General features: G+C 28.0%; 1 protein-coding gene across 1 annotated transcript in view; it reads right to left on the minus strand.

The window, feature by feature from the left end:
* Positions 1–15496, minus strand: part of LOC118069010 (probable G-protein coupled receptor 158) — a 67760-nt gene that overhangs the window by 34786 nt on the left and 17478 nt on the right. The window contains exon 2 of the mRNA XM_035086819.1: positions 2301–2484. Within this exon, the coding sequence (XP_034942710.1) occupies positions 2301–2484 (184 nt within the window). The remainder of the gene's footprint in view (positions 1–2300; positions 2485–15496) is intronic.

The following is a 15496-nucleotide window of genomic DNA, read 5'->3' on the forward strand; positions in this document are numbered from 1 at the left end:
TTTGAGAATTTATTAAAATATAAAAATAAAAGTAATTAATGAAATAATAAATAAACTAAATAGAAATAAATCTTGTAAACTGAGCTTCAAAATGACTCATGACTACTAGACTTGAAGGATGTGAGTAAATACTAAGAATAAGATGAAAATTAATATTTGACTAGAGTAATCCTTCTGTTAGAGTATTTCAAACCAGTAGGATGAATCTAAGGAAATGACATCAAGACAAATGTTTAAGCCGTTATGGCTTTCCTTCCTTCTACTTCAGAAAATCTGACTGACGTCACTTGAATAATATGTCAGTCGATAAAACAAAGTGAGGACACACCTCTACAAATCTACTACTCTTTACTTTACAACACTTTAACCTCTTTGTATTTCAACCGAAACTTACGAGCAATAATTTTACCTTCCCTTGTGAATTCCCGTGAAATTGTTCTCGACTTTTGGAACTTGTATTTTGTGATATTACTTCACATATACAAGATATTATTATTACACGTCATAAAATATAATGATTCATTTAGCATTTCGATATAAGGTCAAAGATAGAGGAAAAATATATGACACTATTTATAATATTGTTAATAATCTTAAAACAGAGATGAATATTTGATTCAATAGGAGTGATTCTGGATAATATAGATAAACTTTTTGCTGACTTTTCGTTCTATGAGATAACAATAATCAAATTACTGAGAGTAAGATAAGTTGACAATCAGAAAATTACCTTTACATTAAATGTTAATTTTAGCAAATAATATTTTCACAAATGAGATTCTATTAGATAAAATAATCATCTTTCATAAATAATAAATATATATAGCACTATGTTTTATTAAAAAATTTTATTCTTCTTTATTATTCTACTCTTTTCATACCACACTGCTTTTTCATTCAGCCAGTGAAATGCTCACTGTTTAGTCAGACGTCATCTGAAACTTGATTATTTTGTTCTCAGCAAACTTACGCAATGAAAAGTATTATTTCTTCCGATGTTTCATTTATTTCTACGCTTTTGAAGTTTCTTTATTGTATAAGAATCGTATACATCATAATTTCATTTTATTATTATAGTTGAGAATTAAAAATAATTAAAAAAGCTTTCATGATGATTATGGAATGTTAGTAGATATTGTAAACGTAAAAATCATCAAACTATTGTTGTAATTTTGTTAATTGGCTTTCAAAAAAGTGTTGTTTTTTTTTAATTATATAATAACACTCTTACTCAACGACTATTTTAATCGAAAAATCTACTTAGCATCAAAGTTAGTCTCTTGGTTCTCAAGCGGAAACTCTCGAGTGGATAATGCAATGAAGACATGAACTAATTCCATTTAAAATTTACTTACAAGAAAGTTTTAACATCAAAACAATATTCGTACCAAAAATATTGATAATGATATGATAACATCCTTACAGAATAGTAAACAGTTTATTTCTATCCTCGTTCGTGATCTATCTTTGTTTTGTTGATTATGTATTAATTACTTTCTATATTGATACCTAATATTGATGTTTCTACAAAAAACCCTGTGAGTTTTCATTCTATAAACTTGTAAGCCATCTTGATTTGATTTTAAATAGTTTGTTCAATCGAATTCTATTATATTGCCAACAATTAAATGAGTTTTTAAAACTACCTTTTCATTTATCACAAATATTGAATTCCTAAATTGACAATTGTGTTTTTAATATCATTTTTAAAATACTAGTTAAAATTAAAATTTAAAAACAAAAAAATACATGCCTCTTTGAAAAAAAGATTAAAACTAAATATGAAAGGGTTGCTGTCTAAAGACATGAAGTCTGTTTTATGTAATAAAATTGTGTTGGATTAAATATTTCAAGAATTTGTAAATTTGAAGATGGTTTTTCTCGAAAGATTGAACAGTAGAGTTTAATAATAGGATGTAAAGAAGAGAGGTTGTAAAACTTGAAAAGTTACTTCTAACTTAAATGATATAATACAAGAAGGGCGTACAACAATTTACAAGATCTTTTGGTAATCAAATAGTTAAAACACTATTCTTGATCAATATTTGCTTAATGAAGTTTCAGTAGACGACAATAGATTCGAAACTTTCCAATTAGTTTACTTACAGAGGGAATTTATTACAAGTTTGTTTACTTGAGCCGCAGTGATTGTAAGTTTCTGATATCATACCACATATTTAAGTTTAAAGATTACAAGTTCTTAACAATCTTTGAGGAAACTTTTCCCTTTTTAATCTTTTACAATTGTTTTTTTTTTAAATGTATATTGTTTTATTTTTAATGCAAATAAGGGTACTTACTTGAAAAAATATGTGTCGTTGGCATAACCAAAAAATGGCACTGTGTAAGTGAGCATCCAAATGTTTCCTCCACCACAATCGTAATAAGGTTTAGACCAACGACCATCTTCATATCTCACTGTTAAAATTTCATCCTCCACGCGATCCGAATGAGTGCTTTCATTTAAGGTGTAGCTATGAAAACCTGCAAAGAGAAAATTTTTTTCTTTTATTCATTGAAAAAAGAAAGCGAAAAATGCATAAAAATTAATTGCATCTAATCTAGAATGTTCCTTAACAGAAGAATTCTTTTTAAAGTAATAACGTTTACTCTTTGAATTTTTAATGAACCTCTCACATACTTCTAGAATTCATGTTCTTTAAAAACTTAATAAAAAGAAAAAAAATTATCCGAGGTTTATCTCGACTGTGGAGCAATGAAAGTTCCATACGTTGCAGCTTACATGATACTGCAGAAAATTGTGCTTGGTACGAGTAACACTTGAAAAAAAGGGTAAACAAAAAACTTGTTCTGATAATATTGCTGCAGGGAAATGAGACTTTCAATGATTGTGAGTGAGTTTCTAAGTAAATATAAACATTTATAAATATATATATATATATATATATATATATATATATATATATATTTATATTTATATTTATATTAGGAGACAGAAGTTTTTTATCGCATAATAAACATTAATATTATTTGTTAAAAGTACACAAGAAACATCTTCATTTTTTCTTCAAAAAAAAGATAAGAATAATCCTTTTCATTTTATATCAGATTTCTAGTTGACGTATAATATCTTGTAATGCTTCATTTCGTTGCAAAATTCATCAATTTACATACCAAAGGTGTTCAATTTCAAACACCGATATGTGTGTGTAAAATAGATGAGTTAATATTTACAATAGATTTATGTTTGAACACATGTAATGGTATATTTACTGAGGATTTTTTTTAAATATTGTAATTTTTGACATGTTGCTTTGAAGACTCAAGCTATGAAATTTTGTAGTTACGAAGTGTCACATGTACGATATGCGTTTAAAGTGCATATGCAAATATGAAGATTACAAAGTGTAATAAAATATCACCTTGTTCAATTTTTATAAGCAAAACATGGATTTTAATACACTTTAAAATACATGAAGAATAAATTCAAGACTGCAGATTGTGCATAACAATTGAGCATAAAACACATATAAGATTTACACGCTCGTATAAAAAATTTCGTGGTAGAGGTCCGAAAGTCGGAGTAAGGTCAAAAAATCATCTGTTCTTTGACTTTGGACCTCTACTTTTTTAATATTTCGGCGATTTTGAGGGTGAAAGAATTTTTTTAAACATTTTTTATGGATATGTATCTTTAGCTTAGATTTTTAGGTTTTTTAAACGTCCCTAAAAACAGTGATTGGACCATTCGTTCATGAATTATTGGGGTTTAAAGTCAAGGGGATGATGATTCGTAATTTGTATCTAGTTTTATCCGCTTTTAAGGGTGTTGAAGTGAATTTTCTTGGGCTGGGCCCCGATTTCGTACTTCTACGCATCAAAACGAAGAAAATGAATGGTCAAACTTGAAAATCGGAGTACTTTTATTTTTCAACCCTAAAAAAATGGAAAGGGGTACCACTTGCCATTTTTTGGGGTCGAAAAATCAAAGTTGTCCGATTTTGATGATCGAGGACTCATTCTCTTCGTCTTAATGCGTAGAAATACGGAATCAGGTCAAACATATGAAAAATCAATTATTTCACCCCTAAAATGGGGTAAAACGGGAACTTGCTTCAATTTTAGCATAAATTATGATCTAATTATGATTTTCACTATATCGACTTTTTTCCTTTCGTCTAGATCTTTTATATGAGCCTTCAATCAACCCCGTCCCATTATTAGTATAAAAGTTATGCACATTTTCATATCTTACAGTTTTTCGCCAATATATCACCCTTTCATTAATTCCATTATATACATTGTTTCTGCAAGTAGAATACATTTAAAGTACATTTAGAGTAGAGAGGAAGAATTTTCAAAAAAACTTCCCCATTGGGGAACCTTGCGGAAACGAAATGTTTTTATAGGCGAGTGTAATACATTTTATTTCTTAGATCCCATCGGACTTCCTCAGAGGTTGATTTTCAGAAAATCATCTTCTAGTACGTCTCTAAGCCCTCTGAGGAATATATTCTTCAAATACTATGTCCCTATTTTCAATAATTTTATTCGAATTCATCTACAATCATACGTTTATTCTCAATCAATCAAGAAAATATTTTTCAATCCACTTTTCAATTAGAGTCAGTGAAAATAATAAAGAAGCACTAGTTATTGACCTCAGTAAACCTATTCTTAATCTCATTGAAATATCATGTGAAATTCCTAGGAGGAAAGCACGACTGGGAATTTCTAAGCTAAAATTAGATCATGGTTGACGAAGACTAGTCCAATGTTGAGCCAAAAATGTCCAGTCGTGCTCTCTGGTACGGAATTATGAAAACTATATCATCATTCATGATAAAATTTTGTTTATATAATTCAAATTGTATTTCTTAATAATCAGCCAAATGTTTTAACTATTAAAAAAGATTATTTATATTGCAGCAAGCTATGTTTAATATCTAATACAAAATATTTTTTGACAATAAATAAATCTCCTTAGCAATGACAAATCCCTGTTGTCAGTGAATGATAAAAATTAATGCTATATTTTCTACGTGAAAAAAGCCTGGTACGATGGATAAAAATTAATAGCATATTCGTGATCAGCAATCTAAAATGATACGAGTTAATAATTTAACCTGAAAACTATAAAGCTTTCAGCAAGTTGTATAAATCAATAATAAAAAAAAAAAGAATTGATTTTTTCAATCTCCCAACAAATATTTGATCTCTAAAAATTGAACTCTTAAAGTCATAAGTCAATAATGCTGTGTAAGCACGTAACGCTATTGTTTGAACTGAATGTGTAATACCAACAACGAACTACCAGAGGTACATTTTTAATTGGATTAACAAAAGACACAACAACAATGCTGCTAAAATACCATCAATAATAAAATCTGCATCAGTAAATCAAAAACAAATAGTGGTGAGATAAAAAAAGCTAAAAATTCAAGATCTACTCAAAACATGTTTGAACTGTTGCAGGTCAAGTTAGGTTGAAATAGTCTGAATTGTGAACTGATCATTTACACAACAAGTTCTCATCCAGCTTGTTTGGAATGATGTATTCTGAAGTTACGCTTTTCATTGACTAAGAGATGTTCGAAGTCAATCCATTATCTTCGGAAAAAATAACAAAGAAATGAATGAATAACAAAAACAGCATCCTTTAATAATGTATGCAACACACATGAAAACGTATTCACGTATAGAAAAAATTTTTCGATACTATTATTTACAGAGCTGGAACAATAAATACCTATTGAACAACCTGACCTATGTGTTTCTCTACTATTCAAATTACACTCTTGTCCATTCATTTCAAAGATCACTAATGATATTTTTTACATGAATAACAGGGTGCTACTGTAACACTGACTGTAATTAAGGTTAATAAAGTGTATGGATCATATTTCATAATTGTAAATGGCTTTTAATCAATAAAATTAAAATTTAAGTGTCTTTAAATTGTAAAATAAAAATACTTTTTATTTACATCGTACATGAAAACAATCTTGATTTGGTATAAATAAATAATATTCTGTAATAGGATTGAATGCATATGTAATATTAAAAAATGTTATTGAAATACCATAAAGTATATATTATGCATAACCCTGTAAATGAAATGAAATCTCGTGTTTTATTTAATTATTTCAATTTGGCTTATTGGCGAAAAAATAACATTTAACCATCTACGTCATACTGGATATCAACAATTGTCTCGTTAAAAAATTATTAAATCGAGTTGATGATTTTTTTATTTCAATAGAAATAAAACCGGATTTAATAAAAGAAAAAATATCAAAAGCGCAGAATATCAAAAAAAAAAAAATTTCAGATAGGACAATGACTAAGTTTACTAGTAAAAAAATTGGATATGTATGAATAACGATGTAAATATCATGAAAGTTTTTTTTATAAATTATTTTGCTCATTTTTTGAATTAAAAATACATTGAAATTTTTCTATAAATTCTATAGACAATAGACAATTTTTTACCATAATAAAATGAGTATTTTTTCTTTGTCTAAAATCACATCAAACTCTAATGAATATATTTAAACAATACATCACAAAATAATGACATGAGTTAATAGTTCGGTATCAGATGTTTTGATATTAATTAACAATCAGAATGAATTTTAGTACAATTCAAGTTAATTATATAGTTTAAAGCCCCTCTCCAAAGAAGGAGGAGCACAGATGAAGATAGCAGAGAGAAGTCAGATCACTTGGTGGTTGGGAAGTTGGAGAAGTGACGTGGAAGTTCTTGATAAGATTATGAAGATTTCATTTTAAACAATATATTACCTGCTATAAAAAAATATAATGCCTTTTACATAACGAAAGATGACGGCTAGTAGTCATGCGCGCATAATTTTCATCAGCAAACAGATACATGGTATCCATTGTGGTAAAAAAACTCTTAATAAGATCACAAAATGTAGGATCCGTCTTAAATAAAAACTTTAAATCAATCAATAAACTTGATTATTGTCAAAACAGCGAAATTTTTATAATTCCAGGTAATTGTAATTATTTAGCAGCCATTTCTATATTCTATTATTATTATTTAACAACAAATTGGTAGCACAATTATTTCATAATGTCCAACTAATTTGTAAGTAGCTTCTTGAATCAGCAATTAGTCTTGACAAACCACGTACCAAGTCTCTGTATGCTGTTATTTCTCATTCCACCTCCTAACACTCATTAGTGCATGAAAGATCTACTTATGCCAAATGCTCTCCATCACTCTGCTTATCGTAATAGCCTGTTTATCCTCACTTTTAATAACCATCTCCAAGCATCCAACATTTTTTCAAAAAGTTGGAGATTTGCTCACATCACTTTGCAACTCTACTGAATTTAAATTTTTAACATTTCATATCTAACTCTCATTACCTCTTTTTACTTTTCAATACTTTTACAATCCATGAAAAGTCCACTTTCACTTTTACATTCTTCTTTAGAAAGAGAGGGAGAGAGAGAGAAAGAGCCATAAACTAGACAATTACTAAATTAAAATACAATTATTTTTCATCCAGAATTAATTAATCAAAATTAAACACCTCTAACGACTTTGTCATTGAAAAATTACGTTCTCTGCACATCCACTTTTAGAAGTCACATGATTTATTACTGACACTATTTGATCAGTTGAGCAGATACTGCAGTTCTAATAGTAAGTCACACGATCGCCATAAAAGCCCGAATTGAACATTATCCTTTGAACATTGATTTTATAGAAACTATCTTATGGAGACGATTAAACTTGAGAAATTATTTCAATTAATGATCATGAATATAATCTTTAGACTTGAACATTTTTTAGCTATGACATAACTATCAAACTTGTTCAAGAAGTCAAGGATATGAAGAAAAAATATTGAATACGTATTTATTGCCGGAAGACAAAATGATTTCCGACTCTGGACTATTGAGTTCGTAGTAGTGAAGTATCTTAGCAAAATCAAAAAATAACTTTCAGGGGGAATGAACACGCTTATCGCATCAGTTAATCGTAGTGTGAGAACTTTTATCTCTTCTAAATTTTCTCCAGTCAAGCGACCATTTTCTCAGTTCCTATATCTATTTGCTACATCCTGCCATCGATTTTTACGAGTTACACTTCATTAAAAATAATCTATTTCTGCGAAATTTCCTTTTCCATATGTTTTTTACATTTTATTTTTATTCAACATAATTTCTACTTAAAATAATATTAACTCTCTAAAGCTCATCAAAAATTAATTATTATATTTATGACTTTATAATATATTTCAGTTTTTAATTCATTTTTTTTTCTTTCATCTTTTCCCGAGTGAAAATGATCAGTTCATTTTTCAATCATTTTTCAGGTTCACAGGAAGTATTTTTAGGCTTGAATTGGCCGTGTTTTAGGCCTAAAAAATAATTTTGGGGCTTGAATTAGGCTCTTTTAAAATTTAAGCCTGTTATGGGCTCGTTTTGGGCATTGAAAATTTATTAAAGTCAAAATTGGGCTTCAATTGGGCCTGTACTGGGCTTATTTTTTATTTTGGGCCTATTTATTTTTACTCGGATTTTACATTAAAATCAAAAAAAATTTCTTAATTATTAAAATTTTCAAACATTAGAAGAAACAATTTCATTATTATCTTAACCTTCGAATATTGGAAAAAAAATCTTTTCTTTCATATTATTACAAACAATAAATTCTAGAAAAAATTTTCTTTATGGATCACAAGAAATGACAAGTGAATATTTTCTAAAATCTTACTCATTTAAATCGAAGGCGGTTGGTTTAAGCAAGATTTAAAACATTGAAATTGAACAATAATATTATTATATACTAAAAAAAAAATATAGAAATGTCAGAATAGATTGCTATTTATTCTAAAGATAAAGTCATAAAATGAAAGTAATAACGTAGAATAAAGACAAGAGTACCGATTGAAAATTAAAAGCCATAAACAAGGAAGCTATTCCTGAGTATGAAACAGCCTCAATAATTTATAATGCATACGTAAGGATTGCTTCCGACCTTAGTACAGGATACAGGAATAAAAGGTATTGTGGTCCATTAACATTGGAATCTCAGGACGTGCTAACATCGTAAAACTATATGCACATAAACACCAGAACCATAAACGTTTGTGCATTTTAGCTGGTGCATCAAATACTCAAGCGAAATTTCCTCTCAATCTTGCTTCAATGAAACTAAAATTGTATACAAATACAGCAAGTTTTGTAATATTCAATACAAATATTAAATGCTATTGGCTGGAAAATTTGAATAAATAGTGTTTCAAAAGATTTATTTCATACGTTTTAATATGAAACAAAGAAACAAAAACATTTAAAAACATTTCATATAAGTTCTTTTGACTTCAACTGCAAACTTCAACTGTAAAGTTTGTACAATATTTATGGAAAAATTCAAAAGAACATGAAAAATTTCAAAACATGAATCTTCAAACATGCTTTAAGAGGCTTATATTTTTTTATATATAATCCACTTGCTGTGTTTTTAAAAGCACCAGAAAGGTTCACAGAGAAAACATGAAAATAGAAATACAAAATATTTTGATATTATTTTAATAAACCAAAGTAAAGCTGTTTGTAGACATTAATGAGAATTACTAATACATCAACAACTTTTAAGAAGTATGTGACCTGAATTATTGATACTACTTGGTGCATAATGATTTATTAAATACGTGACCATCCAAGCTGTTGCTCTTCAGTGCCATGTAACAGTCACAGTTGATATCCAAATGATTCTATCACAGATTGTTTCAGAGTAAATATACAACAATTATGTAACTTGATTAATTGCACATAATTCGAGGATTATTATGCACTCCCAAGTAACTTTTATTACCAAGTAAATTATATTTGAAGTATTGAGTTAGTGTTAAATCCTCTAAAATAGCATGCATAAACATAAATATATCTGGTGTACCGCAATTTACAGATTTATTAACCATATCATATTTTAGGTAAATGTAATCATTATTTGCTTAATAAATGATAATAAATCATTTCACAGATACTCATCGTATTAAACAGACAATGTAAATTGCACTGATGTATCATAACTACCCTTGCAATATTTTATAACTGCAATAGTAAAATTTATAATCAGACAGATCATATTATTTAAATAAATATTTTTTAGAATACAGAAGCAATATAAAAATGACGATATAAGATAGAGAATGAGCGCAAATCAAATCGTGAATAAAATAAAAAAAATGAAAATTTAAAGCATTTTTAAAATTTTTATCATCACATAAAAATGAAATTTTAAATAATAATAATAATTTTATGGTCAACTGTAAAGTTTGTGAAAACTTTTATTTCCCTACAACAGCTGAATATTTATATAAAAGTCATGAAAAGAAGAATGAAAGAGTAGACTAAAAAACTCGGAAGAAACTAAAAAAAATAGAATATAAATGTAAAATAGAAAATGGCATGAAATTCTTTAAAATAATATTACTCTCAACAGTTAATAATGAAATGGATTATTTACAAAACGAATTCAACTTAGTGAATGAGTAATTCAACAAGATGTAGTGGATGCTAGGAAAGATATTTGAAGTCCAAATATCTATTGATTTAATTAAGTCAAGGAGGAATTGAAATAAGGAAGTGTGGTTAGCGTTCATTAAAATTGACATGTACATTGTGAGAAAGCCAGAGACCTAGATTATTTACTCGAAAGGGAATACAGTTAATTCCTTCGAGTATTTTATCTGTCAGTCATTTCGTTTTCTCCTTGTTTTATCATTCATTTCTATCTCCATTTCAATATCAAAGAATATTCCATCACTCTTCTCATACCATAATGATTTTTTATCATACTATTTTATTGTCATCGTTACAACCAACTGTTACATCGAAACAAATAATTAATCGTCGCAACAAATCAGAAACTTGTTATTACAGAGGTCATATATTCTATTATTTTTACTCTGAATTAAATTTATTAAAAATGTAAGAATATGTTAAAGTGGAGGAGAGGAGAGTGTAAAATAGAATTTGAAAAAAAAATATAACGTTGTAAATAAATGTGGATTGACTTAAATACACAAATTCTATAAACAAAAAATTCGGATTAACAGAGTATTAAGGCATATCGTTATTCCATAAAGCATTAAAACACTACAAATCCGCGCTCTGACTTTTGTTAGTCGGATTTTTCGAAAATGTAATTGTTTATATTTTACTATACAATAAAAAAATGGCTTGAGTGTAACAGAATAGTATTTTTATTCAATAACAATAATCGTTTTCGTCTATTCACTAAATTTTTTGCTACAAAAAAACTAAAATAAACACACCAATAAAAAGGAAAGGTAAGTTAAAAAAATTAAAAAGAAGAAAAAATTATAGTAAACATAAAAACAATTTGAAAGGAAAGAATTCGATTTTTTTTTTCAATTAATCAGGCCAAACTTTGAAAAATAAAAAATTTTCAATAATTTCTTTGAATTGAAGCTCCAGGCTAAAATCGATCAAAAAATTGTTTTAGACGTTCAAAGTTATTTTTGGGTATTCTAAAATTACGTTCAAAATGGAAACCGCTTGTTCTTTTCATCGGAATATTGGGAAACTCGGGGCAAAGTGGATTTTTTGATGTTTAGTAAATTAACAAGGCCAAATAAATTCTGCGAAGCTGTTGATAAAGAAGTCAACACTGATATAAAAATTTGTCTATTACTTAAATGACATTATTATATATATTAGTCATTTTAAAAAAAAAAACACCGTTTTGTCCCATGGATCCGTCCTGCTTCGAGTTCTCCCACATGGGTATACATGTTACAACGTATGTCGTACTTTGCAATATACTTTATTCTATCGACATAGACACTGATTGTAGGGTTCAAGACAGGATTAGAGTTTGGAAAGTATCCCCTTAAGGGAAATTTCCCTCCAAATACCCCTTTCTCCATTAAAAAATAGTCTCCAGTATATAAAGGAATTTTTGGAACAAATTTAGTCTAAAATTCTTCCTCTATCACTCTCCTCTGAACTTTAAAGAGAAATAGATATACATATCTTATTAATTACTGACCAAAACTAGTCATCTTTGACTGGAAAGCTTAAAAATTATTGCAAATATATGGTCGGAAAAAAGAGATGGTGAATTGCACAATGATACATACAGATGCACGGAGAGAATTTTTTCACCAACTTCAAGTAAAAAATGATAAATGTACTTTTTGAATTATAGAAGTACAATATATTTCCGTTCAACAGTAAATTTTAAGTCATCGTAAGTAATTACTCTACTACGATATCTTATAAGTAATCACGTTTTACTTATGAGAACTCAAAATTTACTGTTGAATGGGAATTTTTTTACCTTTAAATTGTCAAACGTGTACTTATCTCGTTCTATTTATTTTTATTATCATCCTTTTCGTTGTGGTCAGTAAATTATCTATTTACGAGTAAATAAAAGAATAAAAATTGATTGCAGAAGAAGAGATGAAGAGAAAAAAAAAAGCCTAAAAATGAAGTACAAAATTCTGAACTATCTACAAAAATAAAACGGAAAGTGAACTTTAAAAATATCTGGAAAAGCTTTAAAATTAAATGGACTTTAATCGGATATGTATACTGAGAGTATGTACAGGTTACGAATATAAAAAAAGTAAAAAACAACCTAAGAAGATTGACCTCTTACCCATGTCACAAAAAATGTGCTGGATATATTTCGAGAATGTCCATAATTTTAATTTAAAGAGAAGAATGTTATTCTTTTTAACTTCTTCAGCAGTTTTTTCTTTCAAGATATTTACGTTATTTTAAAAATAAAATCGGAATGCATTCGGAACTTTCTATTTTCAAATTATTGTAATAGTTGTAGTTTTCCACACATTTTTGAGAAGATAAAAAATTTCTTCAATGTTGTTTAAATGAGTGACGTCATATTCATACACTTTTGATCCATTAAAATAATGTACTTTCGAAAATTAATTTGTATAGACCAGGTGATGATGTTCTCCATCTTGTTCTCTTTTTATCTGATCCTACAGAAGTGATATCATCCTTCATAGACGAACATTTCCTTTTCAATCATAATTAAACTATCTGGTAGAAGGCAATGAAACCTGATAACAGAGGTAGCACTAATTTTTAATGGCATATTATTTTTCAACTGCAAGAAAAATTATCTTTTTTTATTTAAAGAATTTTCTTTCATGTTCTGTTAATAAAAGAGAAAAATGAACAATAATTGTTGTACAATATTAAATTGTACAGTTTATTAAGAGAAATAAATTGAAATTCTATAAATACTGAAGATATTTGCATTCACGTCAAATGAATAGCACAAAATCCTTTTTTCTATCAATACTCTAACTGCACTGAAAGCAATTTATAGAAAATATATGTCTTTTTGTTAACTTTCATTCTGGAAGCGATTCTTAAAGAAAATCCCTTTCAACATCAAACAAAATCCTTTTACGTCTTTTCTCTTCTTCCTCTATAGTGACAAGAAAATACACAATAATTCTTCAGTTGTCACAACCATCCGAACCAAAAGATTTTTTTGTATTCATTTATCATCTCTCCCACTCTCTACTATTGTCCAGAAAACTGTCCGATATTTATGATGTCTCTAGTTGATCATGATTTCTATCAACAGTTTGAGACTGTAATTTTAATCAGATCAGCCAAAGTTTCTAAGAATAATACTTGGTTTATCAAAAAAATCCATGTCATAAAGATAAGTTTTTATAAAAAATTTTCCGCTTATTTATACACTTTCTTCATTTGTCAGTAAATAATAATAATAATTTATAACTCACCTATTTTTAAAATAAAAAAATAGTTTTAAAATGACATATTTCAATCTGTTCTACGTACATTGTGCAAGCTTGAGCTTTTTTTGAATAAAAGTTGTATCGACAATAAAAAAAATTGACCATTTTTCCTCTCGATTTAGATTGTATGAGATATCTGCTTACTGCTGTGGGAATAAGGAAATCTCTATAGGCCAATGCAATATTCGAATCACGAGCGAAAGGATTCACGGAGGAAAAGATTCGACAGAAGTCTTGCATTCAGGTCAACGAGTGTCTGTGTAGATAAACCGAGTTATCTAAAATTTATGAGCGATTCTTGTTCATTTCTTTCGGTTCGATCCGATTTTATACATAGTATATTTATGGTATCTTTTTTATGAAGTGAAACGAATACAACTTTCAACCGTCAACGAGATTTTAATGCTCGACATTTATTCATTTTTTAAGCATGAAAAACAGCGGATCTGAACAGAAATTTGCTAAAGCACTCCTTAACATGATCTGATCCGGATCTGGTACTATTAAGGTAAAACTTGAATCATTTGACACAGCCATTTCCCATGTTCTTTAATATCATTGTCTTAGTGAGCAGTTCATTTTACGGTTTTCCATTGCACTGAGAGACGTTTTCCACTAAATTACCAGACAAGTATTTAGCTGATAAATGGCAAATAAATTTCTACGAGTGATAAATGAAGAGTTTATTTTTTATCAGTAAAACTTATTCAAACAATACTTTATAAGTAAAAAGTTTTTTTTCTAAATTATAATAAGCAAAAGTTTTTTCTTGTCATTAGTAAAAAACTTTATTAAATAAAAGTTATACTTCTGACTCATAAAAATTTATTTAAACATATCCAATTAAATACTTGTTATTTTCTTACTCACAGTTAGATGTTATTGTTCATTAAACAAAGGTTATTTTATATTGGAATGCATCAATTTTACTGATAGTCATATTCTTACACTCCCTTGTTGGAAAGCATCACAGACCCATCCCTGACTCGATACTGTGCCAGTCCAAGCCAACCATCATCTACTAACATGACTAAACAATTGTTGGACGATAAATGAACCAATCATGCTTCTTGCTAGGGATGTTAATGCACTTTAAAAATCGTATCATATTAAAATCAGAACTGCTAATATTATTTTAACTATTTTAATTTTGCTCAGTATAAAAAAACCAGTTTTTAAAATTTTTTTTTAGATTGTCTCATGTGCATGCTAATACTCATTAAAGTTACTATTGATCTAATATAATTACAGTCATAAATATCATCGAATCATTACTAAATTCGAATACATAAAGAGTCATGAAATATTCAATTGAAGAATGGGTTCTAGAATCGTAAACTGATTGTGTAAGTATCGATCGCAGAATAGCTGTTAAATTTGTAAACTGGCACGATCTCTAGAGCGACGACCACTGAGTTTTCCTCTGTCAAAAACACTTCACGACATAAATAGTTGAGGACAAAAATACTTGATGTAAAAACAGTTGAGTGTAATTTTATAAAAATAAAAAAAATTAACTGAGAATTTTATTATAAGTGTATTAATTGTAAATTACAAGTTCAAATATTTTGATTTAATTTATAATCAATTTAATATCAAATCAATGATAAGTGATAATAAATTCTAGTCAGTTAAATTCATCATCTGCTAGAAAGCCATGTATATTTTTTGCACTGTACAGTGCTGAGATACCTGATATATTAAAAATTCCTTATGCT

This window comes from Chelonus insularis, unplaced genomic scaffold (genome assembly GCF_013357705.1).
Source record: "Chelonus insularis isolate UGA/USDA-ARS -01 unplaced genomic scaffold, ASM1335770v1 contig_404_pilon, whole genome shotgun sequence".
Lineage (NCBI taxonomy): Eukaryota > Metazoa > Arthropoda > Insecta > Hymenoptera > Braconidae > Chelonus > Chelonus insularis.